General features: G+C 40.1%; 1 protein-coding gene and 1 pseudogene across 1 annotated transcript; one reads left to right on the forward strand and one right to left on the reverse strand.

The window, feature by feature from the left end:
* The first annotated feature begins 6,071 nt into the window (after positions 1–6,071).
* Positions 6,072–27,890, forward strand: LOC109693353 (phosphatidylinositol 3,4,5-trisphosphate 3-phosphatase TPTE2). Its single transcript, XM_074043493.1, has 7 exons — positions 6,072–6,237; positions 7,762–7,839; positions 11,578–11,683; positions 16,797–16,876; positions 19,918–20,010; positions 22,571–22,641; positions 27,615–27,890. Exons 1-7 carry the CDS (start codon positions 6,154–6,156, stop codon positions 27,793–27,795), a joined length of 693 nt encoding a protein of 230 aa, XP_073899594.1. The 5' UTR covers positions 6,072–6,153; the 3' UTR covers positions 27,796–27,890.
* Positions 24,898–26,310, reverse strand: LOC141411471 (Y-box-binding protein 1 pseudogene; annotated as a pseudogene).

Raw genomic sequence — 27,890 nt, forward strand, 5'->3', positions numbered from 1 at the left:
AGTTTCCAATCCTGGAATGGTGCCTCAGATGTTGTTCTGTAGTTGTCTCATCAAAAGGGACACATAAAGTAGAACAAAACTACACACACACACACACACACACACACAAAAACCCCACCAAGTGTCCCAAGTTCAAATGCAATACAATTTCAGTAAGTTTTTCAGCATGCAGGTGTAATTCAGTTGTTCTCTCATCAAAGGTAGGGAGAAAAAGAGGAAAAAAAAAGTCTGGAGACAGTTCTGAGAATGGTATCTGCAGCTGTGGCTTGCCTGCCCTCTGCTGTCAGCCTGCTGTTGCTGGAGGCATTATTTATGCAGATCTCTGGGGTAAGCTTAGCACTCACCTGGCCCTGCAGGCTTTGTTTACTCAGAGTTCTCCTGTGCGTGAGCCTCTGCTACAAGCTTTCCCCTTTCCAAGCACACTGGGAAAGGTGACACTGCCCCCACTTTCTCAGGCCTGCGTGTTTATTTACAGTTCATGTGGGAAGTGGGTCTGCCCCCCTTTCCTGTGCAGTTTTCCTCCCACTGCCACTCTTACAAGCTTTCCCGCTCCTGGCTGCTGGGCGCATGCCCCCGCTCCCGCCAGAGCCTTTTCTGCCCGCCCAGCTTGTTTTTTTACAGTTCCGGGAAGGATTCTCTTCCCCCAATCTTTGGCATTGAGTGCACCCCACTCTCTTTCCCGTGTGTCTTTATTGTTCTTATTGCTTATTAGTGAGTTTCTCTTTTTCCCCCAGGTGGCGGTCAGTCTGTCCAGGGGGCTATGCTGCTCTGGCCCAGGGTTGTCTGTGGGAGTACCGTGGTACCGTGAAGCTCACCTTGTTCGCGTCTTCCCAAGCCATCTGGGCATGGGCGACTGGCGACCAGGGGGCCTTCCTTGTTTCTCTGTTTAACGTGAAGTGGAGATTCTCTGCGTGGGCTGGAGGTGTGGAGGGGTCAAAATTTTGCCTCTTCTCGGTGATTTTGCTTGCCAAGTGTGTCTCCAGTGTCTCTCCAAGATTTCACTATAGGAGGCTCACTTTCTGCTTCCTCCCTCTAGCTGCCATCTTGGAATCTTCTCCACACTTACTTTTTTTTAAAAGCAACAGAATGGTTTCATGAGATGAAATGTTTTCAGAAGCCTAATCCTGCCTCTTCCCATGGCTTGTCTTGAGCATGTAATAAATCTTGCTCTGTCACACTTAGGGCAAACAGCTCAGCTGGTGTCTCTTCAATTCATCGTCCACTGGAAAAGGTTTTCCTAAAATCTCAGGTTTCCTCATGCTCTTCTGTACTTATTACATAAGCAACAGATGAAAGAGCTTTGGCTAATTGACTAGAAAAAAAAAAGGATTAACTTGGGGAGGTGAAGTAGCAAGAGCTGTAGACAAGGTGAGACTAGGTCTGGACCAGGAACATCAGCACCTCAACTGAGTTTTTATTTGACTTACTGAGCTCTGCATTTCTAGAGTTTCAATTTGATTTTTCATAATTTCTATGTCTTTCTTCTTTCATGTCCTGCATTGTCTCCTTTATTTTATTCAGCTCTAGAGAGCTGAATTATTTCTTAGAAATAATTCAGGCATTTATTTGTGTCCTCTTTAATTTCATGATCATTCTTAAAATCATTTTTTTGAATTCTTTGAAATTTCATCCACTTCATCATTATTTTGACACTGCGTGGTTATTGAGTTTAAGAACAATCATGTGGCCTTATTTTCTCACATATCTTGTGTTTCTGAATTGGGATTTGTGCACCTGAGTCCAAGTCATTTTTTGGAAGTTTTAATCACCTAGTCTTTCAGTTGATGTATTCTCAGGAAGGTCAGTGTAGTGGCTGGGTTGAGGTGCTATTTCTCACTACTAGACTGGAGATATGGCTTAGTACCCAAGCATCAACACAGTGCTTGGGGCACTGGGCCTAATCCCTAGCACTGCTGAGACTGAGATAAACTAGCTAGAGTCTCTTGTAGAAGGGTTGGTTGTTCACTTCTGAACTGCTTGTACTGAGGAAGCTTCCATTATTGTTTTTTTTTTTCATTTTTCTTTTATTATTCATATGTGCATACAAGGCTTGGTTCATTTCTCCCCACTGCTCCCACCCCCTCCCTCTCCCCCCCCAATACCCAGCAGAAACTATTTTGCCCTTATTTCTAATTTTGTTGTAGAGAGAGTATAAGCAATAATAGGAAGGAACAAGGGTTTTTGCTGGTTGAGATAAGGATAGCTATACAGGGCATTGACTCACATTGATTTCCTGTGCGTGGGTGTTACCTTCTAGGTTAATTCTTTTTGATCTAACCTTTTCTCTAGTACCTGTTCCCCTTTTCCTATTGGCCTCAGTTGCTTTAAGGTATCTGCTTTAGTTTCTCTGCGTTAAGGGCAACAAATGCTAGCTAGTTTTTTAGGTGTCTTACCTATCCTCACCCCTCCCTTGTGTGCTCTCGCTTTTATCATGTGCTCAAAGTCCAATCCCCTTGTTGTGTTTGCCCTTGATCTAATGTCCGAATATGAGGGAGAACATATGATTTTTGGTTTTTTGAGCCAGGCTAACCTCACTCAGAATGATGTTCTCCAATTCCATCCATTTACCGGTGAATGATAACATTTCGTTCTTCTTCATGGCTGCATAAAATTCCATTGTGTATAGATACCACATTTTCTTAATCCATTCGTCAGTGCTGGGGCATCTTGGCTGTTTCCATAACTTGGCTATTGTGAATAGTGCCGCAATAAACAGCTTCCATTATTCTTTGTTTACTGGGATAAGCTACTTCTTTCAGGGAGTTTTAGAGTCTGTGGGCCAGGCAGATTCCTACTTGCTTCACAACCTCCTCTCTCCCACCCCATTTTATGTCCCAGGAGAAGACAGCATCCATGCCTCAGTGTAAACCCTGAATTCATCCAACAGTGGGAGGAGCAAATAGAACACTGAGTTCTGCCATGGCTGGGAGAGAACTGAGGGACCTAGGTGGTCTTCCTGTTGCTCTCAGTGTTTACAGACCCCATCCAGCAGTTCACCTGCCTGTGGTGAAGAAGAGGCTGTGCAGTCTCATGATTCAGAGAGTCGAGACTCAGACACTCAGTCCTGGTTGGCAGCAAACACACACCAAATACAGTTCCTGGAGATGGCCCTTTCAGACCCTGCCCAGCAATTCATCTCCCTATGGATGTGGTGGAGGAGGCTGTGGATATCATATGATTTGGAAAGTCTGGAATCAGAGTCCTCTGACCTACCTAGCAGCTACTAGCCTATTGGCTAGTAGGCAGGCCCTGGAAGCCAAATACTATGCACAGCCACAGGCTTAGCACTGTGACCCTCGGTGATGAGACTTGTTCCTAGCCCCCTTGGTGTGTGGGGGGGAGGATTCCCCAATGACCTTATCCTTTGCTGCCATATCTCCTCACTGCTTGTGGGACCTCGTAATATCCTCTCCCTCCCTATGATCACCTCCTGAGATCATCTCCCACCCAGACCCTGTGGCAGGATGTCCTAAGACTCCCTGTGCAGTGATTGTCCTTTGTTTTCAAACCCCCAGTGTTTCTCTGTTTCAAACAATATTCCCTTTCAAAATGTCTCTCAAGATGGCATCTTGCTATAACTCTCAAAGAAGAGGGGAGCAACAAAATGTCTTTCTTCACTAAAGCTAGATTCCACACTGAAGCAGTCACTGTCTCACCAACCCCCCCGCCCCTACTGAGTTTAAGGCTTGTGGCAGGTGGTTTTTGTGCAGCTAGAATTGCCAGTCTGTCTATAAGGCCATCTGGTTTGCCTTGTTACTGTTACTTCAGCTTCCCCACCCTCACTTCTCTGCCCAGGGATCCCAGAATAACTTGGAACTGTTTTCTGCTTTTCTCTGTTGCCTGTGTTTCTCCATGCTTTTCTGCTGTCCTGCTGCTTCTTTCTTGATTCTAAATACTCTTTCTCTCTTCATAATATAGTCTCTTTTGTAATAATTGACTTCTCATTAGAGTCAAAATGGTGGATGCTTCTAATCTGCCACCTTGTCCCCTGTTTCCAGAGTGATCTTGGATCTTCTATTTTTCAAGTTCTCTTAACTTAAAATAATAAATATTACAGAGTGATATAGTTTTAACTTCTCACTGGCATTAAGAGATCTTACTATATTTGACTAAGTGAAAGTTCTTAAACCTGTAGAACCTGGGTTTCTTCTTCCTAATGCCAAGATTATGTGAGATCTATGAGTCAATGGGAAAATGTTAGTTATTATCATTGTAAAGGCCAAAAATTATATTATATATAGAGATACACCATGGTTCTGTAAACTTTAGGATAACAGAAGCTGTCTTACTGATGTCAATCTAATCAACTTAGTAGATTATCTGATGTTTTCCATTCCCTTTATAAACATGTTGATTTGTCTTCATTGGCATGACAAAAACTTACTGTTACTAAACTTCTCCTTAGTATACCTATGTGTTTTTGCTTCCATTAGTGTCTGAAATTTCTATTCATTATCATAATCATGTCAAATAATGAAATGTTATGTAAATCTGAATAATGTCAAAGTGAACCAAAAAAATTTTAATTTTATGATGATTAAGTTGAGTGTTTCAGGAAGATTCAATGAAGTTAAGTGGCTATAACCAAAATTATAGCTGAATTCAATCCAACTATGACCAGTATAAAACACTGGTAGAAAGCTTTTATTAAGAAAAATCTAAAAGGATTCTGCACCTAGATTTCTCTAAATAATCTGAAATAATAAATTATAGGTAATGCAATGGTCTTTATACAATGGACCTGACTTTTCCAAGAAAAAAACTCCAGTTGGAAACTTAAAAAGTTGAAGCTTTTGTCTAATATCAGTGAATGAATGTATATTTATGATGTAAAAATAAAATACTTCAGGCAAGTATGTAGCACTTTATGGTTCCCCACTTCACCTGGATGAGAGGACACCTACTGTCTTTACAGTTGTACTTATCCATAGTCCCAAGGACATGAATCTGCCCAAGGTTTATCCATAACTGGTGAAGGAGCTTTCCAAATGTTTCTTTCAAATAGTAAAAAGTCAGTTACAGAGACCCAAAGATGTCTTCTAAAACTGAATAGTTGAGATACCTGAGAGATAGGTGGTTACAGAGACCCAAAGATGTCTTCTAAAACTGAATAGTTGAGATACCTGAGAGATAGGTGGTTAATGGTCAGTAACCTCTTTTAATAGGAAGCTTTTATTTAGCATAACAAGACATGATATAATCTTCCCTTTGGAAGTACTTGGCTTAGAATAGTGTTCTTCAGACTTATAGGCAGCAAAGTTAGGTTAGTGGTTCATTAAAAAAATAATGGATAGAACAGAAAATGTTGTGCTTTTCAGGTGAAAGGGTATGTTTGAAATTTAAAAAAATAAGTTCTGTATATACCAGGTAAACCAAAAGCTACAGATTACTGTAGACATAATAAAGAAGCAACATATTTTCTGAAACCTAAATTTTGTTTGACAGGACAAAAATATAAACTGGAATAAAATGTAAAAGATTTTGAGGATGAAGAGACATTAAGCATGAAGTCAAGGGTGAAGAGACATTAAGCATGAAGTCAAGGGTTTAGTTTAAAATACTTCAGCAGAAGAAAAGAAAGGGAGGAGAGAAGGAAGAAGGCAGGAAAGTGAATGGTGGAAATTAAATAAGTTCCATAAAGTATTGATGATTATAGAATCTGGGCAATGGATATATGAGTATTCATGATACTGTTCTCTCTATATATGTCCAAAATCATTTCTAATAGAATTAAAAACTCTAACTAAAATGGGAGGAATAATAGGTATTACAAATGCTAGATGGTGTTTTGGTTTACACCATGTTTTAACTTTTATAGGCTCTTGTTTATGTTAGTTACAAAAACAGGGTGTATAATTAGTTCACAAATAAGTAGCACTGTAGCTAGCACAGAGCTGATACTTGTGCCTTTACTGCAATGCCCAGCACTAATGATTGAAGAGAAGTATATATGAGCACACGTGCATCATGCCTGCAGTAGGACACCATGTTCCAGGTACAGCCACAGAGCAGTGAAACATCTCTGGCTATTTCAGAATAAGAAATTTGGGACAATCACATTCAGAATGAAAGAAAACTAATACAAAATGCATTCTTTGAGTAGTTCTGAGTATATTTTTACACCAAGCACTACAATGAATAAAGGTTTCTTGGATGAAATTCTTTTCTCTTCTAGGAAGAACTGGAACTATGATTTGTGCCTGTCTTATTGCCAGTGAAGTATTTTTAACTGCAAAGGTATGAAATATGTTACTGTACTTTCTGTTATACTGATTGAATATACTGGCTTCGAAACATCACTGGTAAAATGTTAAGATGATTCTTTGAGTCATGGTAATTAAGTGAAACAAGAGGTGGTATTTAGAAAGCCTGATTTGGGTACTTCCTTGTTTAATGTTCAGTTAGTAACTGACCTAAGTTACCTCTTGTTCTGGGCCACAACTAGGGTGAGGTCAGTGAGCCACAAAATTTAAGGGAATGCCAAAAAGCACAGTAATTAAGATAAGTAATATTTTGTGCAATACTTTTAAAAATGAATGCAAAGAAATGTATGACATATACAATATCAGCATTTTATATAGAGATAAGACCTGGTAGGTGCAGGATTAAAGTAAGATGAGTAAAGCCAAGATATGCAAATGCACGAACCTTCAGCTGGGTGTACACATTGTGATCCCAGCTCTCAGGAGGCTGAGGGAAGAGGGGCTCATGCCTCCTGACAAACAAACAAACCTTCAATAATCAAGATGCTCCCCTCACCTCATCACAAGAATAATACCAAGATTAATGATGTAAGTTCACCAAAGGCTCTTGACCATCCTTCGCATTACTTAGTAAGTTATCACATTCCAACTCAGAACATAGCCGCTCTTGTACATTGTTATTTCTGCATAGTCAATATATAAGGAGTCTGTGACCTTTGGAAATTTCTGAGAAGGCAGATGGGCTGTTTCCACTTCTTAAAGCCTGGTTCTCAATCATTTTACTACCATGACCCTGATAGGAAATTACCCACTTACAGAACAGACCCCAACAATTGTGCTCATCTCTTAGCCTACAGTCTAGAGAAGAAAAGCTGAGAATTCTGCACCATGTCCAGCTCTCTAAGCTCACCACCTTCTGTTTTAGTAACTTGAGACATGCAGATTTTGAAAATGGGTGTTCTAGGACAGTGTTTTTTAACTTACAGATCGTAATTGATGAGTTATAAAATCAACTTATTGGATTGTGACCAACATTTTTTCTAACTAAAAAACAATAGACCAGAATAGAAAATATCAAGATAAGTACTGGCATGTATGTGAGCATGTGTGTGTGTGTGTGTGTGTGTGTGTGTGTGTGTGTGTCCTAAATTTATTAATGTGTAATGTGGCTTGGCTTTAAAATAAAATATTTAATAGCCATTAAATCCAGAGTCATCAAATGGGAGCCAGGGATCTATGCCACAGGCTCTGCTGCCTCTAACTGGCTGTAACACATGTCACTTAGCTTTTTTTTGGCCTCAATCTTCTCATTTGTAAAATGGAAGGTAGAAGAAAAGGTTGGGCCAGATGATTTCTAAGGGCTTTCCATCTCTAAAATTCCATGTCTTTATGAGTCTTTGAGTAGGGAAGTACTTGGTATAGCTTTATTAATTTTGTTGTTTTGGGTAACCACTGCCCAAAGACTGCTGGCTTAAGGAAATTAGAAACTTTAAGAATGCCTAACATAGGAAAGAAAGAATACATGTGAAACATGGTTTCATTGCTCCCTTTTCTGCAGGACAGCCTTTCTTATTTTGGGGACCGACGAACAGAGAACAGCAACAGAGAATTTCAAGGAGTTGAAACTCCTTCTCAGGTAAGTTTTCTTTTTACAAAAGGGGACTTCTTTGTGGGCAGTGGGTTAAGCACCTATGATTTGGCTTCATCTTGAACTCTTCTCTGATGATCGGGTAGTTACACTTGTGTGCTGCTTGAAAGGCCTAAGAGCCATGCCATAGGTGCTGCCTGTGCTTGGTGAGTGAGTGTTATGGTCTCTCCAGAGCATTCTATTTTCCATTGTATATTTATTATTATTTACATTTTTCAGGAGTTGATTAATTGCCCTCCCCAAATAAGAATATCCAATTCCTAAGAAGATTATCTAAAGTCCACCAACCTTTGAGTTCCCTGTAAAGGGAAATGAGTGTTTCACAAACCCTTGAATTTGACCTCTGTAGACCCCTGTTTCTGAATGACTCCCAGGTATACGTGTAAGTGAGCAAGGGGGTTGTTTGAAAGAGAATGAAAAGCCTGGTTCTTAGTCCTTTTACTGCCATGACTTTGCTAGGAAGTTACCACTAACAGGACAGACCCCAACACCTGTGCTCATCTCTTGCCCTACAATCCTGAAAAAAGAAGTTGTGGGTTCTGTGTCATGTCCAGCTTTCTAATCCCATCACTTTCTGTTTTTCTAACTTGAGTCAAGCAGGTTTTGAAAATATGTTTCAAAAGTACTACTACATAGCAGATACTATTGTACTTTTTCATAATTCTCTCTTAATACTTACAACACCCGTGTTTCCCTATTTTCCCTTTTAAAAATGTTTTATTATGAAAATTTCCAAACATACTATGTTAGTCAGCCTTTTCATCACTGTGACAAATACCTGAGAAAACAACTTAAAGGGAGGAAAGATTTATTTTGGCTCACAGTTTAAGGGCTTTAGTTCATGGTCACTTGGTCCCATTGGTTTAGACTTCAGGTGAGGTTGAATATCATGGCATGGTGGAACAGAGCTGCTCACCTCGTGCTGGCCAGGAAGCAAAGAGAGACTCAGGGAGGGGCAGGGAACAAGTTAGATCCTTCAAAAGCACACTCCCAGTGACCTGCTTCTTTAACTAGGCCTTACCTCCTAACAGTTCTACCACCTCTCATTAAGGTCATCAAATTAAGAATCCATCAATTGATTAGTCCATTGATAAACTGAGAGCCCTCATGAGCCAATCACTTCCCAACAGCCTCACCTCTGAACACTGCTTCATTGGAAACCAAGCCTTCAACACATAAGCTTTTTGGGGACACACTTCATACCCAAACCATAACACATATACAAAAGTAGAATCCTACAATAAATCCCTTACCATACCACTTCAACAGTCATTTTAACTATAACCAACATGCTTCATTCATTACCTCCCTACTCTCCTCAATCCCTGAATACCACTCTCTACTCTCTTTCCCTAAACCATGATTATTTTGAAGGAAATTCCAGTCATCATTTCATTTTAGCCCACAAAAATTTTGGTATGACATACAACAGAAGGACTCTTTAAAAAGAAAAACACTTAATGCAATTTATCATGTCCAAAAATGTTGTATTTTAATAATGCCTATATAATATCAAATTTCTAGCTTACGTCTAAATTTTCATAATTTATCTTAAATGCCTTTTCAATTTAGTTTATTTTCATCAGGATCCAAATAAGATCCACACATTTAATATGACTGCTGCAGCTTTATCTCTATGTTTATAGGTTTTCTACCTCTTTTTTATTTCTTATAACTTATTCACTAAAGAAATCATGATATTTATCCTATAGAGTTTACAACAATCTAGACTTTGTTGAATTGTGTTAAGAACTTTCTATTCATTATCTCATGTAATATTCTCTCTAACTCTATGAATGGGCACTATTCTAATTCCCATTATACATTTTGGGAATTTGAAGTTCAGAGAAATTACCTTTTGGAACCAAGAACTCAAGTCGAGATCTATTAGACTCTTCAGCCCATTATTTCCCAAGCTGTGTGCAGCTTCTCATCTATATTGCCTTTCTTATGATGCCCTTTGAATCAAGTGAGAGCTGGTTGCAATTTATTGAGTATGGATGTGGCTATGAAAGAGTTTTTCTTTCAGTAAAGTTATGGACGTTAAACAGGAACTCTTGGCCTTGTTAGTAGAACACTGCAATTACTGGTATTTAGTTTGAGCAAAAGGACTCAGCCTTATCCACCAATATTTTTCTCCCATATCCAAGTCCTCCCACACAAAATGGCCATAGACCCTAGGCTAAAAGTAATATATAATCTTACCAAAGTCTATCATGCCATTTCCATGCTCAAAATGCATATTGGCTCCCTGCTGCCAATGGCAACAAACTAAATGTTTTAAGCTGGCACTCTAGGTCTTCTACAGTTTGATTTTTCCAATCCTTTCTCCCACTATGCACTAAAGCATATCCCATGCTCTAACACATTTAGATGTTTTGCTGTTTCCCAGCCTGCCAACACATTATGCACTCATGCCATTGCTCATGTGGACCATTTGCTGGTCCCTTTCCCTTCCCAACATGAAGTATTCTCTTCCGTTTTCATTTCTTAGATCTCTTGTGTTTCTTTTAGGGACTAAATCACTTTATTCCCTACTTGTTTCAACTGGTGACTTTTGTATCCCTTTTAAAGGTAAGGCCCATGTCTTACCAATCTTTCCATCCTTTGCATTCCAAAGTGCCTTGCCTGTTTCATTATATCATCATCTAGTTGTAGTGAGGGATTACTGTCAGTTCTGTTAACTTGTGTTACAAGCCCTTGTTGCTTTGAGCTGCTGCAGAAGAAGGAATTTGAGAGCAAAAGCAGTTTGAGGATTCTTGAGTGGAAGGCGGAGCTTCTGTTGGCAGGAGCCAAGCTGCTGTTAAATGTATCTCCTTTGACAGCCCTCCCCAAACATCTCCCCTTCACCTCTTCAGTCATGCTGGGTTTCCCTAACTTTAGTCCAGAACTGGCACACCGTATGTCATAATGGCATCTTTTTGAGTCACTGAGATAACAGTGGAGGTTAGAGAGCTGTGTTGGCAAGGTCACAGAACAGAGTCCCTTCTGTTGGGTGGTCCTTCTTAGACCCTGACACATTGTTCTATTCTACTGACACATCCACCCCAGAGTTAGGAACCTGGAGGAGCCTTTCTCATGACTGCCCATTCTAATGGAAAGTGTGGCAGTTAATTTGATTAGCACTTCCTAGTTTGTTCAGCACCAGAACTCTTCAACTCCATGAAGAAATTTCCAAGAAAAGGAAAACTCTTGTGAGCAACTTGCTGTAGGGGAAGGATGAAGCTAAGAGAAATCCAAGAATTCTTGCAAAACAAAATTAGGAAAATGGAACGTGAAGGAACTCTTGCCAGCAGGGACAGAAAGAATAATATGCAATCTACTGCTGATGTATGGGGGTCTTCCTGTGGAGTGTTCCCATTCTCCATGACCAGGGAGTACTTTCTACCCAACCATAATCCTTCTGTTAACTCAGATACAAATAAGCTTCTTCCTCCACACTGAACTTCCCTGGCTGCTCTGGTGTTGGTCCTGATTAAATGTCCTATAAGCAACAACTAGCTCCTTTCATGTTACCTTCCCAGAGTGCTGAATTCATTGCTGTCCCCATGGTAGGTATTCAATCATGGGCAACATTCACAAAAATGCCTAGCCATGCAATGGCATGCTGTAGATGTTTCCTTAATTTCTTACTGCTCTTAACAAACTTGTTGCAAAAACAAAAAAGAAAGGGGGGGCAACTTTAGACTTTCTTCCCCACTTACACAGGCTTCTGTTGCTTTGCAGAACAGATATGTTAAATATTTTGAAAAACTGAAAATTTTCTACAACTGTTCTCTCCCTCCAAGGAAAGTACTCACAATAAAACGATTCATTATTTATTCAATTCATGGTAAGTGCTTTACTAATAACTGAAGGATTGGGCAGAAGGACGAGTGTTCCCACTATAGGGGGGTGGGAGGGGTTGCTCATAGCTACGCCTTTGTAAGTTTCATTACGCATGAACTCATTGCTGTGGAATTCGACTGGTCAGGCAATGTGTGGCCATGTTGATAGCTCTTAGATGTTCCTTTCCTTCCCTTTCCCATCACCAGTTGTGGAGAGGGCTCCAGCCCCTTGCCTTCTGTTCTCATTACTCCTCTGGCCTCAGCACAGGGTAGAGCTTCTAGGATGGAACCTCTGGTGGAGAAGAGAAGGACTTGTGAGCCCTCAAGACGGCTTCTTTCCTATACCCTCTTCTAGCTCAGCATTCATCTTGCAGAGGCATCCCATATCATTTTCTCATCTACTCCTTTCAGAGACACTTTTTGCTCATCACACTCATCACTCTCTCTCCCTCTTTCCTCCTCCTCTAACCCTCTCCCACCCAGCATCTCCATTAAGATGCCTTAAGTTAAGTCAGCAAATGTTTTACTTTGTTACTGAGTGCCTAGTCACACCAGGCCTTGTGGTAGTGTCCCCTGCTTTTAAAGTCCCTGGGTAATCAGCAGAGGAGAGAAGTAAGTACACAGATAAAAAACTGACCACAGTGTTGGAGCACAAAGAGTTGGGGGCTAAAGAAAAGCTTCCTAAGAAGTATCACCTGGGTTCCCTCTACCTGAATCTACATGAAGATGAAAAGGGTTGGGAGAAAAATGAGGCTTCCATCCCTTTAGCTGCTACCAAGTATTACTAGTAATAAAAATCCTTACTAATGTCCAAAGAGTTGACTGTTTGTTTCTAGAATGTCAGGAGAGAGAAGAAGCTGTGACTGAGATTCACTTCACCCGGGAATGCAGAAAAATTGGTCAGATTGTCCATCTCTGGGACATGAGAAAAAAAGGAAACAAGGACATCTATCCTATGTGTGTTTCTCCATCAACCACTGTGCTAGTCTCAGGGGAGGTGGAAAAGCAGAGATATCTCAGCTGAAGGGATGGGGCCTCACCTCTTCCACTGTCATAGAGGCAATCAGGGAACAGTGCTTCTGAACCTTTGAAGCAAAATTCTTGTATCAGCAAGGTCATGGCCCGTGGGGAGGTGCTGACTGCTGAGCACGATGAGTGCAATGGTGCCAGAGCACTAGTGTCCACCCAGACAACCCAGGATGTCTAGCCTCCTGAGGAATCACACAAAACAAGATCTATACATATTTTCTTTGATATTTTGTCCAATTAAAAGGAAACTTTCACAATATAAATAAAAAACGCCTTTTCTAAATTATTTACATAGGCTTAATTTCCTCTAGAAATTTTAATGGATTACCACAGAATTATCTAGGTTTCTGGCTTTTGTAAATAAACATTAACCCATTGAACCCATTGTTTTTGTGGGAAATTTTGATCTAGATTTCCAAAAGAGCAAGACTTGTTTGCAAATCTGTGCAAGCAGACACTTCAAATTCAGCCTGTCCTAGCAAGAGATTGCCAGGGTATATAAATGATCAACTGTTTGTGAAAAGGCTTTGTAGACTTAAAGGTAGGTCCTCTACAAAATCCAGTGGCTGACCTCAACTAGAACTCCAGCTGTGGACATCTCAGGAGGAGAGATACCATGCTTGTCCTACAGGTGGTAGAAGGTTGGGGATAACAGCGACTCATTTCGCTTTCCTTTCCAGACTCAGTGGGGCCCAGACTCCACCCCCAAATCCATTCTGCTATATTCCACACCTTGAGAGGCAACCATTTTGCTGTTGAAGCACTTTCTTACACTAAGAAATGCAAAACCAAGTTTAAAACCAATTTGATGATGTGACAGCTTATATTATACCTGAGCCTGTATTCTGCCTCTGTTTCCTTTCTGTTCACAATAGATATAACAGCATCTGTGCAAACCTCTGCAAATACTAAACTATTCCACACAGCAAGAGCCACTTTAATGAAGTTTTTTTTTCTTTTATTATTCATATGTGCATAGAAGGCTTGGGTCACAGCACTGACGAATGGATTAAGAAAATGTGGTATCTATACACAATGGAATTTTATGCAGCCATGAAGAAGAACAAAATGTTATCATTCGCTGGTAAATGGATGGAATTGGAGAACATCATTCTGAGTGAGGTTAGCCTGGCTCAAAAAACCAAAAATCGTATGTTCTCCCTCATATGTGGACATTAGATCAAGGGCAAACACAACAAGGGGATTGGACTTTGAGCACATGATAAAAGCGAGACACACAAGGGAGGGGTGAGGATAGGTAAGACACCTAAAAAACTAGCTAGCATTTGTTGCCCTTAACACAGAGAAACTAAAGCAGATACCTTAAAGCAACTGAGGCCAATAGGAAAAGGGGAACAGGTACTAGAGAAAAGGTTAGATCAAAAAGAATTAACCTAGAAGGTAACACCCACGCACAGGAAATCAATGTGAGTCAATGCCCTGTATAGCTATCCTTATCTCAACCAGCAAAAACCCTTGTTCCTTCCTATTATTGCTTATACTCTCTCTACAACAAAATTAGAAATAAGGGCAAAATAGTTTCTGCTGGGTATTGAGGGGGGGAGAGGGAGGGGGCGGAGTGGGTGGTAAGGGAGGGGGTGGGGGCAGGGGGGAGAAATGAACCAAGCCTTGTATGCACATATGAATAATAAAAGAAAAATGAAAAAAAAAAAAAGAAAGTCTGATTTGGACCACCATAGACAGGAAAACCCTTAGCAAGCAGTCAAGGTTGCTGTGTGCCTTGAGGATTATCATGATCAATCCCAATAAATGTTCATTTATTGTTAAAAAAAAAAAAAAAAGAAGGCTTGGGTCATTTCTCCCCCCTGCCCCCACCCCCTCCCTTACCACCCACTCTGCCCTCTCCCTCTCCCCCCCACCCCCTCAATACCCAGCAGGAACAAGGGTTTTTGCTGGTTGAGATAAGGATAGCTATACAGGGCATTGACTCACATTGATTTCCTGTGCGTGGGTGTTACCTTCTAGGTTAATTCTTTTTGATCTAACCTTTTCTCTAGTTCCTGGTCCCTTTTTCCTATTGGCCTCAGTTGCTTTTAAGGTATCTGCTTTAGTTTCTCTGCGTTAAGGGCAAAAATGCTAGCTAGTTTTTTAGGTGTCTTACCTATCCTCACCCCTCCCTTGTGTGCTCTCGCTTTTATCATGTGCTCAAAGTCCAATCCCATTGTTGTGTTTGCCCTTGATCCAATGTCCACATATGAGGGAAAACATACGATTTTTGGTCTTTTGGGCCAGGTTAACCTCACTCAGAATGATGTTCTCCAATTCCATCCATTTACCAGTGAATGATAACATTTCGTTCTTCTTCATGGCTGCATAAAATTCCATTGTGTATAGATACCACATTTTCTTAATCCATTCGTCAGTGCTGGGGCATCTTGGCTGTTTCCATAACTTGGCTATTGTGAATAGTGCCGCAATAAACATGGGTGTGCAGGTGCCTCTGGAGTAGCCTGTGTCACAGTCTTTTGGGTATATCCCCAAGAGTGGGATTGCTAGACCAAATGGTAGATCAATGTTTAGCTTTTTAAGTAGCCTCCAAATTTTTTTCCAGAGTGGTTGTACTAGTTTACATTACCAACAGTGTAAGAGGGTTCCTTTTTCACACACACCCCCCCCCACCCCCCCCCACCCCCCCCCCCGCATCCTCGCGAACACCTGTTGTTGGTGGTGTTGCTGATGATGGCTATTCTAACAGGGGTGAGGTGGAATCTTAGTGTGGTTTTAATTTGCATTTCCTTTATTGCTAGAGATGGTGAGCATTCTTTCATGTGTTTCTTGGCCATTTGAATTTCTTCTTTTGAGAAAGTTCTGTTTAGTTCACTTGCCCATTTCTTTATTGGTTCAGAATGAAGTTTTAATATGAATAATGAGGATAGAAATAGTTTCTCAAAATTCTAAGCTTACATTTTTTTTTTTTTTTTGGTGATACTGGGGTGTGAACTCAAGGCTTCACACTTGCTAGGCATGTGCTCTACCCCATGAGCCACACCTCCAGCCCAAGATAAAGACTTTACACTTCATTTTCTTTTTTATGATTTAAATTTCTTTTGAGTGTGGGGAATTTAAGTGTTTACATCAATACTATTTCCTTGCCATTGTCATATAAGTACTTGACTTAGTTTCGATCTACATTTTATTAGTTTCTTTACCCATAAATAGAAAGCATTTCTGCAACTGGAATGGGACAGAGGGAAGTGAGCTGAGAAACTATGTTTCCTTATGGAAATTAATAACAGAATGTTAGCTAAACAGACTTAAATGAAAACAGAATTTAAGATGAGACATCAAGAATGATTAAGATATTACTATTAGAATCTTAGTGCATATTGGTGAAATATACAGGGTTGAAAGGAAAGAAAAAAGTTAACTGGAGGCTTCTGAAGCAGGTCTTTGAGAAAATGCTAAAGGAAGTGGGGTCTTTTGAACTGAAAAAGGGGCACAAGACCATTTGTCTGAAATGTATACTGAACACCACAAGAATGTATGGATTTGGGCTGTCTTGTATTTTCACAGAGATTGCTTTAGGGACTGGACTTAAGTTGAGTAAGAAGAATTTAGACTACTTATTTTAAAATACCACAATTAGAAGTCCAAAGAAAGCAACATGTCAGCAAGAAGGCCTGCAAGTCACCATCCCTAATTTGTGAAGGGTTTTTCTTTGAGATAGGGTCTTGCGAACTGTTTCCCCAGGTTGGCTTCGAACTGCGATCCTCCTGATCTCTGCTTCCTGAGTAGCTAGGATTATAGGCGTGAGCCACTGGTACCCAGCTATCCCTAATTTTTTTTAAAGGTAAAGCAGTGGGTTTCTATCTCAAAGAAGCTGAACTACACGAATTTTTTTTTCTCTTTCTCTCCAGTCTTATAAATTACAATTTAGGAGACAGATTTGGGCTTGAGGCTTTGTCTTTCAAAGACAAAAAGTCATGCAAGACCAAATAATTATATTTTACCCCATTGTTAGCTGGGATAGCTTTCTCTCCTTTTAATCCATAATGTTAATTTGCAAGACATTTTTGATCTTTGCTCTAACAAGTATGTCTTTTTAATTTTATTTAGGCGTTGGAAAAGGTGATGGAAGTGATCTAAAAGTGCAAATAATAATGCAGCACAATATTGTCTTTTCCTGTTCTTCTTGCAAAAACTGTATGGTAAGAGATGGCATATGAACTGAAAATTTTGGTGTTTGTTTTAAAACATGTTGACCTCCCCCAAACCATCGCTCGCCACAAAGAGATGCCATGTTGCTTTGTGATATTGCTTGGTTTAGTTGTGAACCAGAGCTAAATTTACCTTATTGTTCAAAATAATTTCTGCAAGACATTTTCCAGAATAGGCTTCAGTTAAGTCTTGCTTGGTCTTCAGTTTCTCACAAATGCTGAGCATGTAACCAGGAATCTGGAGGTTTTAAATTGATGTATCTGGTCAGTTTTGCCATATTATCTTCTTGGTCATTTTTATCTTTTATTATCATACAGCACTGAATCTCAAAATTTAGTCTTCATGAATATCACCTAGGAGCTGATAAAGGGTATTTAGTGTACTAGGTTGTATCCCCAAAGTATGATTGAGGAAATCTGGAATGGGGCCTTGAAATCTGTACACTTAGCAATGTTCTAGGTGGTTCCAACTCATGTTCTGTGAGATGACACACTGAGACACGATGGAAGAGCACATGGATTGGGGAGAAACCTCTTTACCCAAAGCAATGAGGACACAGAGGCAAGGTTTAGCTAAAACATTGAAGAAATGATTAAGACTATAGACCTCTTCTGAAATAATAAGAAAGTTTCCTTCATGGCTCTGAGAATTTTTAATCTAAGGTTTTAGAATTCTCTCCCAGGTTCTTTTGGGGAGTACTGAGGTTTGAACTTAGGGCCTCACGCTTACTAGGCAGGCACTCTACCACATGAGCCACTCCTCCAGCCTGCCTTCCAGGTTCGTGTTTCAAGTTCTCTTTTACCAAACTATACCTACACACACACACACACACACACACACACACACACAATTTTTTAAAAATATTCATTCATTCATTCATTCTTGTCCTTCTCTAGCTAAGAGCATTTGTCTAGACCTGATCCTTGGCTTTCTGTTCTTACCTTTGCAGATACTCTGTTCTTGGTTATGCTCATCCATTCCCACCTGTAAACTAGCATTTGTTCTTCCGGTCATTGAACAGCTACTAAGGTACCCACTGTGTGGAAGATTGTGAACTAGCAGTGGGCATTCTGCACTCCAATAATTCAAACACATTAGCACATCCTAATTTGTCAAATAAGATTTGACAAATGACTTCTGCAAATGACCAGTATTCTCCCACTCTGGATTTAAAAATTGATATTGTCTTTGATTCTTTCTTTGTCTTGGTTCCTAAATCTAGTTAACTACCAGTTCCTATTGACTACGTCTTTGAAATTTCTCTTCGCTGTTTCTTATGTTCCCAATACTATCTCATTCAGGGCTTTTTTTTTTTGCTCCTATGGAGGTTTCTACAATAGTCTCTTCACTTGTCTTTCTCCTTATAAGACGCAGTGTGTGGAGTCCTGTGTATGCATCCTGAAATATTGCTCTTGCTGTGAGCAGAAGGTAGAACAGAAGACACACTGTCCATGGTCAAAGCCAGTAACCATCTTTGGCTTAACATTCTTTTCTGTAAAATAAAGATCACATCTCAGATGTTGTGAGAATTAGATAGTGTGTGTGTGTGTGTGTGTGTGTGTGTGTGTGAAGTTACTTTATAAACTATAAATTACTAAATGCTATAGGTAATAATTATCCAGCCACGTTGTCATATAGGAAATGTTTCACCATTTCACTCTTATTTGCTGGCTCTCAGACTCTCAAGATATAATAGCTGTTACACACCTGAGCTTATTTCCATGAGTGTAACTTTACCTACACTCTCCATTCAGGTAGAAGGGATCATCCCTCTGCCTCTTGGAACACAACTCTAATTTCTAGTTAGTGGTTAGCTGGCTTTTTTTCCCTGTCTGGACTAGTCTTCATTTATCCAGATTCTTTCATGCCCAACTTCAGTTCTACTTCCTAGATGAAGTTTTCCTATTCAGCTGCTGGTGTTAACATCCCCTGCTCTGCCGTGCATAACAGCACACTCTGTCTTTATCACAGAGTTTGACAATTATATTTCATTCTACTATTGTTCCTTAGGTATAAAACTCGCTGAAGAGACTGGAGAAATCTGAGCCATCTTTTGTGTTTTCACAGGACCTAGCAGAGCTGTTCTCTTTGTGGGTGCTATTATATAAGTTGGTAAATCAATAACAAAGAAATGCTTAGCATAGCTTTAAAGATGCTTATCCCAGAAACTTGACCTATTTTTGTTCACTTCATTCAGCAGCCTGCAGTTGAAAAGGCTAAATGATCCCATTGACAACATAAGATTTTGATAAAACATGATCAGTTATGCATTTTTTTAGCAAAAACAATAGCAAAGTTTATTAGGAGAGAAATTTAGTATAGGATAAAAGTGAGGAGAAATGGAGGGAAAAAAGAAACATTTCCTACTCCACATACAGAAAGTAGTACTAGAGGCTCAAAATGGTGGCCCCCATCTCTTAGTCTTATACTAGAGAACTGGGAAAATACATGTGGTCAAAGACAATGGATCTAGGTGGCTGAGGTAGCTGTTAAAACAAAGAGGGGTCATCCTGGCCCACCCAATATACATTGCTTTTTTTAATGTCAATACAAGCTTCAAAATTGAGCTTCCTGAATCATTCTTAAAAGAGACTCCAACAGGGACTGGGGGGTGTAGTTCAAGTGGTAGAGCAACTGCCTAGCAAGCTTAAGGTTCTGAGTTCAATCCCTACTACCACAAAAAATAAAAGAGAGAGACAAAAACAGAGAGAGGAGAGACAGAGAGAGAGAAACACAAAAGTCAGATGACTCATTATTAATTAGTAATGTTTACTTGGTTAAACATTTGTAAAAAATTTAATACTTTGCTCTTCAATGGTGTCCCACTGTAGCCTTCAAACATGTATGATTACTTTAAACAACAGTATTACAACTTTGTAGAAAAGAATATTAATATTTACTTATATATGAAATGACTAGGCTGAGACCAAGAAAATGTGATAAATGTGCTTAGGTAAGTGAAAATTAACTTCACTATTATACTTATCATCAGCTAGGTTTATAGTTCTTAATTCCATGTGTTTATTCACAGATATTTCATGACATTGAAATAGACAAAGCAATAATTAATTTAGTCAATTGTCCAGAACTGTATGATGATGTGAAAGTGAAATTCCTCTCTAAGGTAAGTAATCAAGAAAACTCTGCCATTGTTACTGTCTTTACTTTGAATGATTTGAAAATTCCTTGGCTGTAATTCCCAACAAGAGAAGGGAATGTTAAGCCAGAGAAGGGAGAAAAACAACAAATCAAAGCTATAACAATGGGTTTTTTAAAAAAGAAGAACATATGAGATTTAAAGATTTTTGTTCACAATTTTCATATAAAAAATACAAAAACCAAGATGCTTTAAAACAAAGGTGCATGTTCCTGTACAGCAGTGATATTTTTATTTTGTATATTTAAAATGCAGTGCTATCAATAAGTTACAAAATAAAGTGAAGAAGATTTTACTTTCCTCTGAATTGGTACATGTTATGAATAGTATTTATCTAGTGTTTACTTTATGAAAAAATAGAATGCCTGCTATTGTTATTACTTTGAATATCATGAGTGCATAATTTTTACTGATCAGTTGTAAACTGAGTATTTTCTGTATAAATTCCGTAACAAATTTCTAAACCTAAGTAGTTTCATTTTCCTATTAAATTATCAACCAGAACTACCTACAAGTATCTGTGTTGGTAAACTTAAATTTTATTTTCAGTGCCTTCCTTCATTACCTGCTTACTCTGCTGAAAGAGAATCTAGTAGGTATGGAAATGATCAATGTGTTGAAGCAAGTGACTTGGGTAGTTCCCATCTTGGAAGGTTGCCCCTTGAATAACGGAGACACTCTGAATTCTTGCCACACAGTGGTCTCTAAGCAGAAACCATGGTGTAAAAGATTACTGGCCCAGGGACAATGGGAATATCCTTTCTTTGTGATTATCAAGAGCTATGACATGAAAGTACTTTCAAAAAATTAAGCTATGTCTGTGACATCAGTTTGGATGGCTAACTATTCCTGAGGTCTCTCTCTGGAGAGTGGCTATATATCCTAGCCTTGCTGACAGGGCTCTAGGTGCAGTGATGTGTCTTTGACAGGATAATTCTTTATCCTGGTGGACAACCTAATACCCATGTGCCCCACTGGTGACCAGGTGTCCCTCTCACCATCTTGTTTATACAAGCAGAGGCCCTATGCCTCTTGTCTAACCTGTTGTGTTTCCAGTTTATTCCTATCAAGATGGATACGCCTAGGAAAGCCCTGAGAGGAGAGCTAGGTCTGGGTGCGCTGGTCATATAAGGCACAGAAAAGGCTACACAACAAAGCACATGAAATAACAGAAGCAGTTTTTTATTACTTACAACCCCAGAGAGAGAGAGAAGCAGCATACCGCACAGAGTCATGGGGAAGAGAAAGCCATCCAGCAAATGTACACTCATCCAGTGGTGGGGATGAGCTCACACTGTAGCTGAGAGGTAGTCACTGTGACATATCCACACAGGTTCCCTGGGTATGGCGGTCAGGAGGGGCAAGTCAAGTAGTTGTATCTGCTGTACCATAGGAAGGCGATCACTAGAAGGTGGGTACACCAGGCAGATATGTGGATCGATCACATTGAGGAACTGGAAGAGGCAGAGGAGGGGACACTGTGTCAAGGTGACTGAGCCCTACTTCTAGTATGATACTGTGCAACTTCCATTCAAAATGGATGCCAAGGCAGTATAACATTGTAAGAATTCACTACAGTATGTTTGATTACAAATGGGCATAGGTCTTTAATACATTCTGTTTAGCACTATGTAAACCAGATTAAAAGACCAATGTCTATATGTATAAATCTATCACGGAAAAAACACTTTTCTAGAAGTGGAACTGCTGTCATATGGTAATTCTATGTTTGCCTTATTGACAGAGTGGTTGTGTCATGTCACATTCCCACCAGGAATATATGAGAGACTCCAATTTTCTGCATCCCCACTGACACTTTTCTTCTCTGTTTTTGCTTATTTTTGTATGGTAATCCTAATAGATATGAAGTGGTATCATTGTGACTAAGAATTTTTTTATGTGGTTGCTGGTCATTTGGATATATTCTCTGGAGAAAAGTCTGTACAAGTCCTTTGAGAATTTTTTAATGTGGCTTGTCTTTTGTGGTTGAATTGTAAGAGTTCTTTATATATTCTGGATAAAAGACCCTCATCACATGATTTGCAAATATTTCCTCCATTATCTTTTCACTCTGTTGATAGTGCCCTTTTCAATGCATGAAAATATTAATGAACTATAATTTACTTATGTTTTCTATTTCATTGCACTATTTTTTACCTTTATATTTTAGTTGAAAACACCAATTAAATAAAGAGATACATTTTCAACACTTAAACACATTTCTGGGCTGGAGGCATAGTTTGAGCAGTAGAGCACCTGCCTATCATGAGTTAAGCCCTGATTTCAAACCCCAGTACCACCAAGAAAAATAAATTCCTTGGAATTTTTGATAGAAAAAGCAACAGAAAACAATAGCATTCTCTTAAATGCTTCCTTTGTGTCTTGATTGTATTGTTACAAACTGTAGAGTTCTGCATAGTTAATACAATTGTTTGATAAATATATAAAGGAATAAAGGAAGGAATCAGTCATTGTTTATATCAATTTTATTATGGAAATAACCTTTTTATTTAACCATGTATTTTAGGCTCTTCCTGCTTACTATGATGACTGCCCTTTTTTCTTTTGGTTTCATACATCTTTTATACAATATAACAGGTAAGGGTAGAAAGTAATCCAATAGGAACAACTTAATCTTCTGTGTAAGGTATAATGGAAAGTTTTTTTGTCCTCTGTCCTAAGTTCAATTCATAGAAACCAAAGGGCTGGAGCTATGGCTCCAGTGGTAGAGCACCTGCCTAGCAAGTGCAAGGTCCTATATGGGAGCTATCAAATTAACGATTTCTAGGTCTTTTAATACTTTCAGGTCTAATAACTTCTGCCCTAGATGTAGGTGTGCCGATCAGTTTCTAATCCAGCCAAAGCCTCCCTTGATTGCACCATACTTTGGTGTACAATTTGGTGGTTGGCCATCAATAAATCCACACTGACTGAGTACCTGCTGCATTCACAGTACTGAGCAGATGAATATTAAACTTCCACGGGAGGATTTATCACACTCAAGACTTGAGTATAATGCATTTTAACTTAGGACACAGTCCTATGATATGGACCTTAAGGCTAGTACAACAGTGAGTTTCCAGAACAACTGTATTTTTAAAATAACCACATTAAGATGAATAAGGCAATGAAATGGTCACTCATTCAAGGATTTTTTGGTTTCTATGTCTTTTTTTTTTTTGATGGACTGAGGTTTGAACTTAGGGCTTTGTGCTTGCAAAGTGGATGTTTCTTAACCTCACCTTTAGGTTTTTTTAACCTTCTAGAAATATTTTATTTGGGATTCTTTTTATTTTATAATTTTTACATTTACTTACATTTGTATACATTATTTAGGCCACCTCCCCCTACCCCCAAACAGGTTCTGACCTCTCATTCTCTGATTTTGTTGAAAACATAAGACATAATAAGAAAGACAGCATTTTTACTAGTTTGAGATAAAGATAGCTATACAGAGAGATTCCTAGTATCGCTTCCATGCACAAGTGTATTACAACCCACATTGGTTCATCTACTTCCCGGTCCCCTTCCCACTGTGGCCTCTGCCAGTTTAAGATTACTATATTCACTCTTCTACAGTGAGCACAACAACCACATTCAAATCTTAGGTTTCCTTCCCTTTCCCTATTCCTCCCGTGCACGTTCTCCCCTTAGCATGTGACCCATGTCTAATAATATTACTGCATTTTTGGGGAGTCTACAATCTGCATGTGAGGAAGAATGTGCGATTTTTGGCCTTCTGGAGCCTGGCTAACTTCGATTAAGATGATGTTCTCCAGTTCCATCCATTTACTTGTGAATGACAAAATTTCATCCTTCTTTGTGGCTGAGTAAAATTCCATTGTATATAAATATCACATTTTCTTAATCCATTCATCAGTAGTGGGGCATCTTGACTGTTTCCATCACTTGGCTATTATGAATAGTGCTGCAATAAACATGGGTGTGCAGGTGTCTTTGTAATAACCTGAGTCGTATTCCTTCAGGTATATCCCTAGGAGTGGGATCACTGGATCATATGGCAGATCTATGTTTAGTTTTTTAAGAAGCCTCCATATTGTTTTCCAGAGTGGTTGCACTAGCTTACATTCCCACCAGCAGTGTATGAGGGTTCCTTTTTTCCCACATCCTCGCCAACATTTGTTGGTGGTGGTGTTCTTGATAGTAGCAATTTTAACAGGTGTGAGGTGGAATGTTAGTGTAGTTTTGATTTGCATTTCCTTTATTGCCAGGAATGGTGAGCATTTCTTCATGTGCTTTTTGGTCATTTGGACTTCCTCCTTTGAAAAAGTTCTGTTTACTGCAGTTGCCCACTTCTTTATTGGCTCTTTGATTTGGGGAAGTTTAGTTTTTTGAGCTCCCTGTATATTCTGGTTATCAGTCCCTTGTCTGATGTATTGGGGGGGGGGAGTGTTTTTTCACTCCCTCCTTTTTTAGAATGAGCTTTCTCTCTTGCTCCTGGTTATTACCAAACCTAACTGGGCTTAACTGGGGACAACTGGAGATTCAGAAAAGACAGGATAGACAGAAAGTGGGGCCAGGTGTGTTCGGCACTCGGATGAAGATGCCCAACCCTCATTGCTTCTTTTCTCTATGTTTATTCTTTAAGGCCTTACTCCTTGCTGCTCTTTTTTTTTTTTTTTTTTTTTATTATTTAAGACCTTTATTAACAGGTGCTTGCAGTTTGTTGACTTTTTTGAAAAAATCAAGTTGTAAACTTTTATTACAAATTAAAAATGAAGTTCTTAAAAATCTCAACTTGACCAGATATGAAACAATTTCAAAACCTTTAAAGGTGTATTGAGAAAAACCAGGCTTTTCTTTTTTTTAAAAAACACGTTTGTCATTACCAAAAAGAGACGTCTTTAGGTAAAAATAATAAAAACCCCATGCTGCATAGATAATGCAGATAGTTCTAGTTATCTGGTCAACGGGCAAAAAGCAAGCACTTAAGGTCTTCAGCTCCAATCTTTTGTTCATTTCTTATTGCTGGAATTTCATATTCATTTCTTCTTGTTGGATGACTAAACCGGATGATGGTAGAGATGGTAAGCCGGCATTTACTCAGCCCCGCCCTGCTCAGCCTCGGGAGCGGACGAATTCTCAGCTGGTGGATCGGCTGCTTTTGTCTCTTTGCCATCTTGTGGTTTAGGGTTTTCTGGGCGTCTGCGTCGGTAATTGAAGTTGCGGCGGTACCGACGTTGAGGTGGCTGCTGACCTTGGGTATCATCTCTTTGGTTTTCCTTATCCTCTTCGTTGCCATCCTCTCTAGGCTGTCTTTGGCGAGGAGGGCCCCTGCGGAATCGTGGTCTATAACCCCGATACATATTCTGTCTCACCGGTCTACCTTGTTCTCCTGCACCCTGGTTGTCAGCACCCTCCATCACTTCTCCTTGCACAGGAGGGTTGGAATACTGTGGTCAACGCCCATAGGGTCTCCGCATATAGTAAGGTGGGAACCTTCGCCTGCGGTAGGGCCGGCGTTGTTGGGCCTGGCCTTCGGGAGCGCTCTCCGATCCCTCATTCTTTTCCCCACTCTCACTATTCTGGTAATTCTGCTGGTAATTGCGTGGAGGACCCCTACGACGTGGATAGCGTCTGTAATGGTTACGGTCTGCTGCATATTTACTGCCTTGAACTGGAACTCCACCAGGGCCTGTAACGTTTGCTGCCTCCGCACCCTTTTCTCCTTCAACAACATCAAACTCCACAGTCTCTCCATCTCCTACACTGCGAAGGTACTTCCTGGGGTTATTCTTCTTTATGGCAGTCTGGTGTACAAATACATCTTCCTTGGTGTCATTCCTGTTGATGAAACCATATCCGTTTCTTACATTGAACCATTTTACTGTTCCCAAAACCTTCGTTGCGATGACCTTCTTGTCCCCGCCGGCAGGCGCCGCCGATGTGAGGCCGCCCGGGCCGCCGCTCCCTGCGCCGCTGCCCGTGGTGCCGGGCTTGGTGTCGGCAGCGCTGAGGGCGGGGGCGGCGGGGGCGGCGGGGGCGGCGGGTGCGGGCAGCGGGCGGCTGCTGGGTCTCGGCCTCGCTGCTCATGGTTGCGGTGATGGTGACTGGGGCCGGCTGCGGCAGCTGCGGCTCCTCCCGGGGTGTGATGGTAACTAGGCCGGCGGCGGCGGTGGGGCTGCTCAGGGCTCTCTGGGGTCCGCTCTCCGCTCCCGCTACCGATCGAACTCCTTGCTGCTCTTTAAAACCTTGCTTAAAACCTCTTTCCTGAGACTCACACTGTCCCATGTTTTCTCTTAGCTTATCTTTAGCCTAATTGCTCCTAATTTGCCCCAAGGCTTGCAGCTTTTCTTAAGCATTCTCTCTTTAGCTTTCTTAAAGCCTCAGAGCTCAGACTTGTGAACAACAGCCACACCTAACAAACTGCATAAGCATAAAGTTCCTTCTTTGGCTTTGCTTTTCTAAGGCCTACGTTAAAGTTCTCAGTGCAGGCTTTCTATCAACCCCTCTTTACCTATTCTTTTCCCTTCAGCAATTTCCCTTTAGCAATTTTTTTCTCTTCCAAAAGCTTCCCACACCAAGAAGCCCAAAGCAAAAGAACCAAGCCAAAACCCAAACCAAAGCCCTGCCCCCTTTCGGGGTCATTTTATACCCAGTGGTAAACAGGGTGGAGCAGAGACTCTTGGGGAGGGGTGTGACATTGCAACAGGAGAAACCTACGTTCCTGCTTCTCTGAACAGAAACAACTTAGGAGAAATAGCTGTTCAGCTATTGGCTATGCCAATCTTGGAAAAGCAGGTGAGCTGCATTTTGACTTGCTTGTGTCCAGTTCTCATAGGCTTTAATCTGCTCTCCACAATGTATAGCTAGCAAAGATTTCCTCCCATTCTGTGGGTGGTCTCTTCAATTTAGAGGTCATTTCTTTTGTTGTGCAGAAGATATTTGTGACATTTAAGTTTATATACTACTTAGTAAAGCTGCTTTATAATTATGAGATTGTTTAGCCAAAAATACCAACTGTATCACTTACAATGACACAGTATTTTATTACTGGGTTTTATTACACAGCTAGTCTTTGGTTCATTTCTTTCACCCATCTATTTAGATATTTCATTAAACATGAATATCACTAATTCCAGAAGAGGCAATGTTAAAATAATCAGTAACCTGTTGTTACTAATATGTTTGTTACTGAAGATTAAGGTATTTTATGTCATATCAGAGAGGTGGTAGGAGCCAATTAACACACACAAAAGGGGGAAAAGAGGGTGCCAGTGGCTCACGCCCGTAATCCTAGCTACTTAGAAGAGAGCGATCAGGAAGATTGCAGTTCAAGCCAGCCCCAAGCAAACAGTTTGGAGAATCTATCTCAAAAATACTCAACACAAAAAAGGGCTGGTGGAGTGGCTCAAGCAGTAAGAGCACCTGCCTAGCAGGTGAAGCCCTGAGTTCAAACCTCAGTGCAACCAAAAAAAAAAAAGGCAGGAGTGGGGGTGCTGAGGTTCTAATTGCAACAAATCTGTTTGTAAAGCTGCAACAAGGGTGCTTTTTTGGATGACTTTTCTGTTAGCTCTAAAATAAAATGTATTTTTTTTTCCTATCCGTAGGCTTTATCTGCCAAGACATGAGTTGGACAATCTCCATAAACCAAAAACATGGAAAATTTACCCTACAGAGTTTGCAGTAGAGGTACAGTTTGATGAGATAAGCCAGAGTTCTACTGCAACTAGTACCCAACTAAGTAGAGTTTCCCTTGTTGGACAGAAAGATGCTGTTGGAAGTCCCTGATGCATACTTATGTCTTGTAAACCTACACCCTTGCTCTGGTGGATCTATATTTTTATATATTTGTACATATGTTCCTGAGAAATCAATTAAATATA

Source organism: Castor canadensis, chromosome 10, assembly GCF_047511655.1.
Source record: "Castor canadensis chromosome 10, mCasCan1.hap1v2, whole genome shotgun sequence".
Taxonomy (NCBI): domain Eukaryota; kingdom Metazoa; phylum Chordata; class Mammalia; order Rodentia; family Castoridae; genus Castor; species Castor canadensis.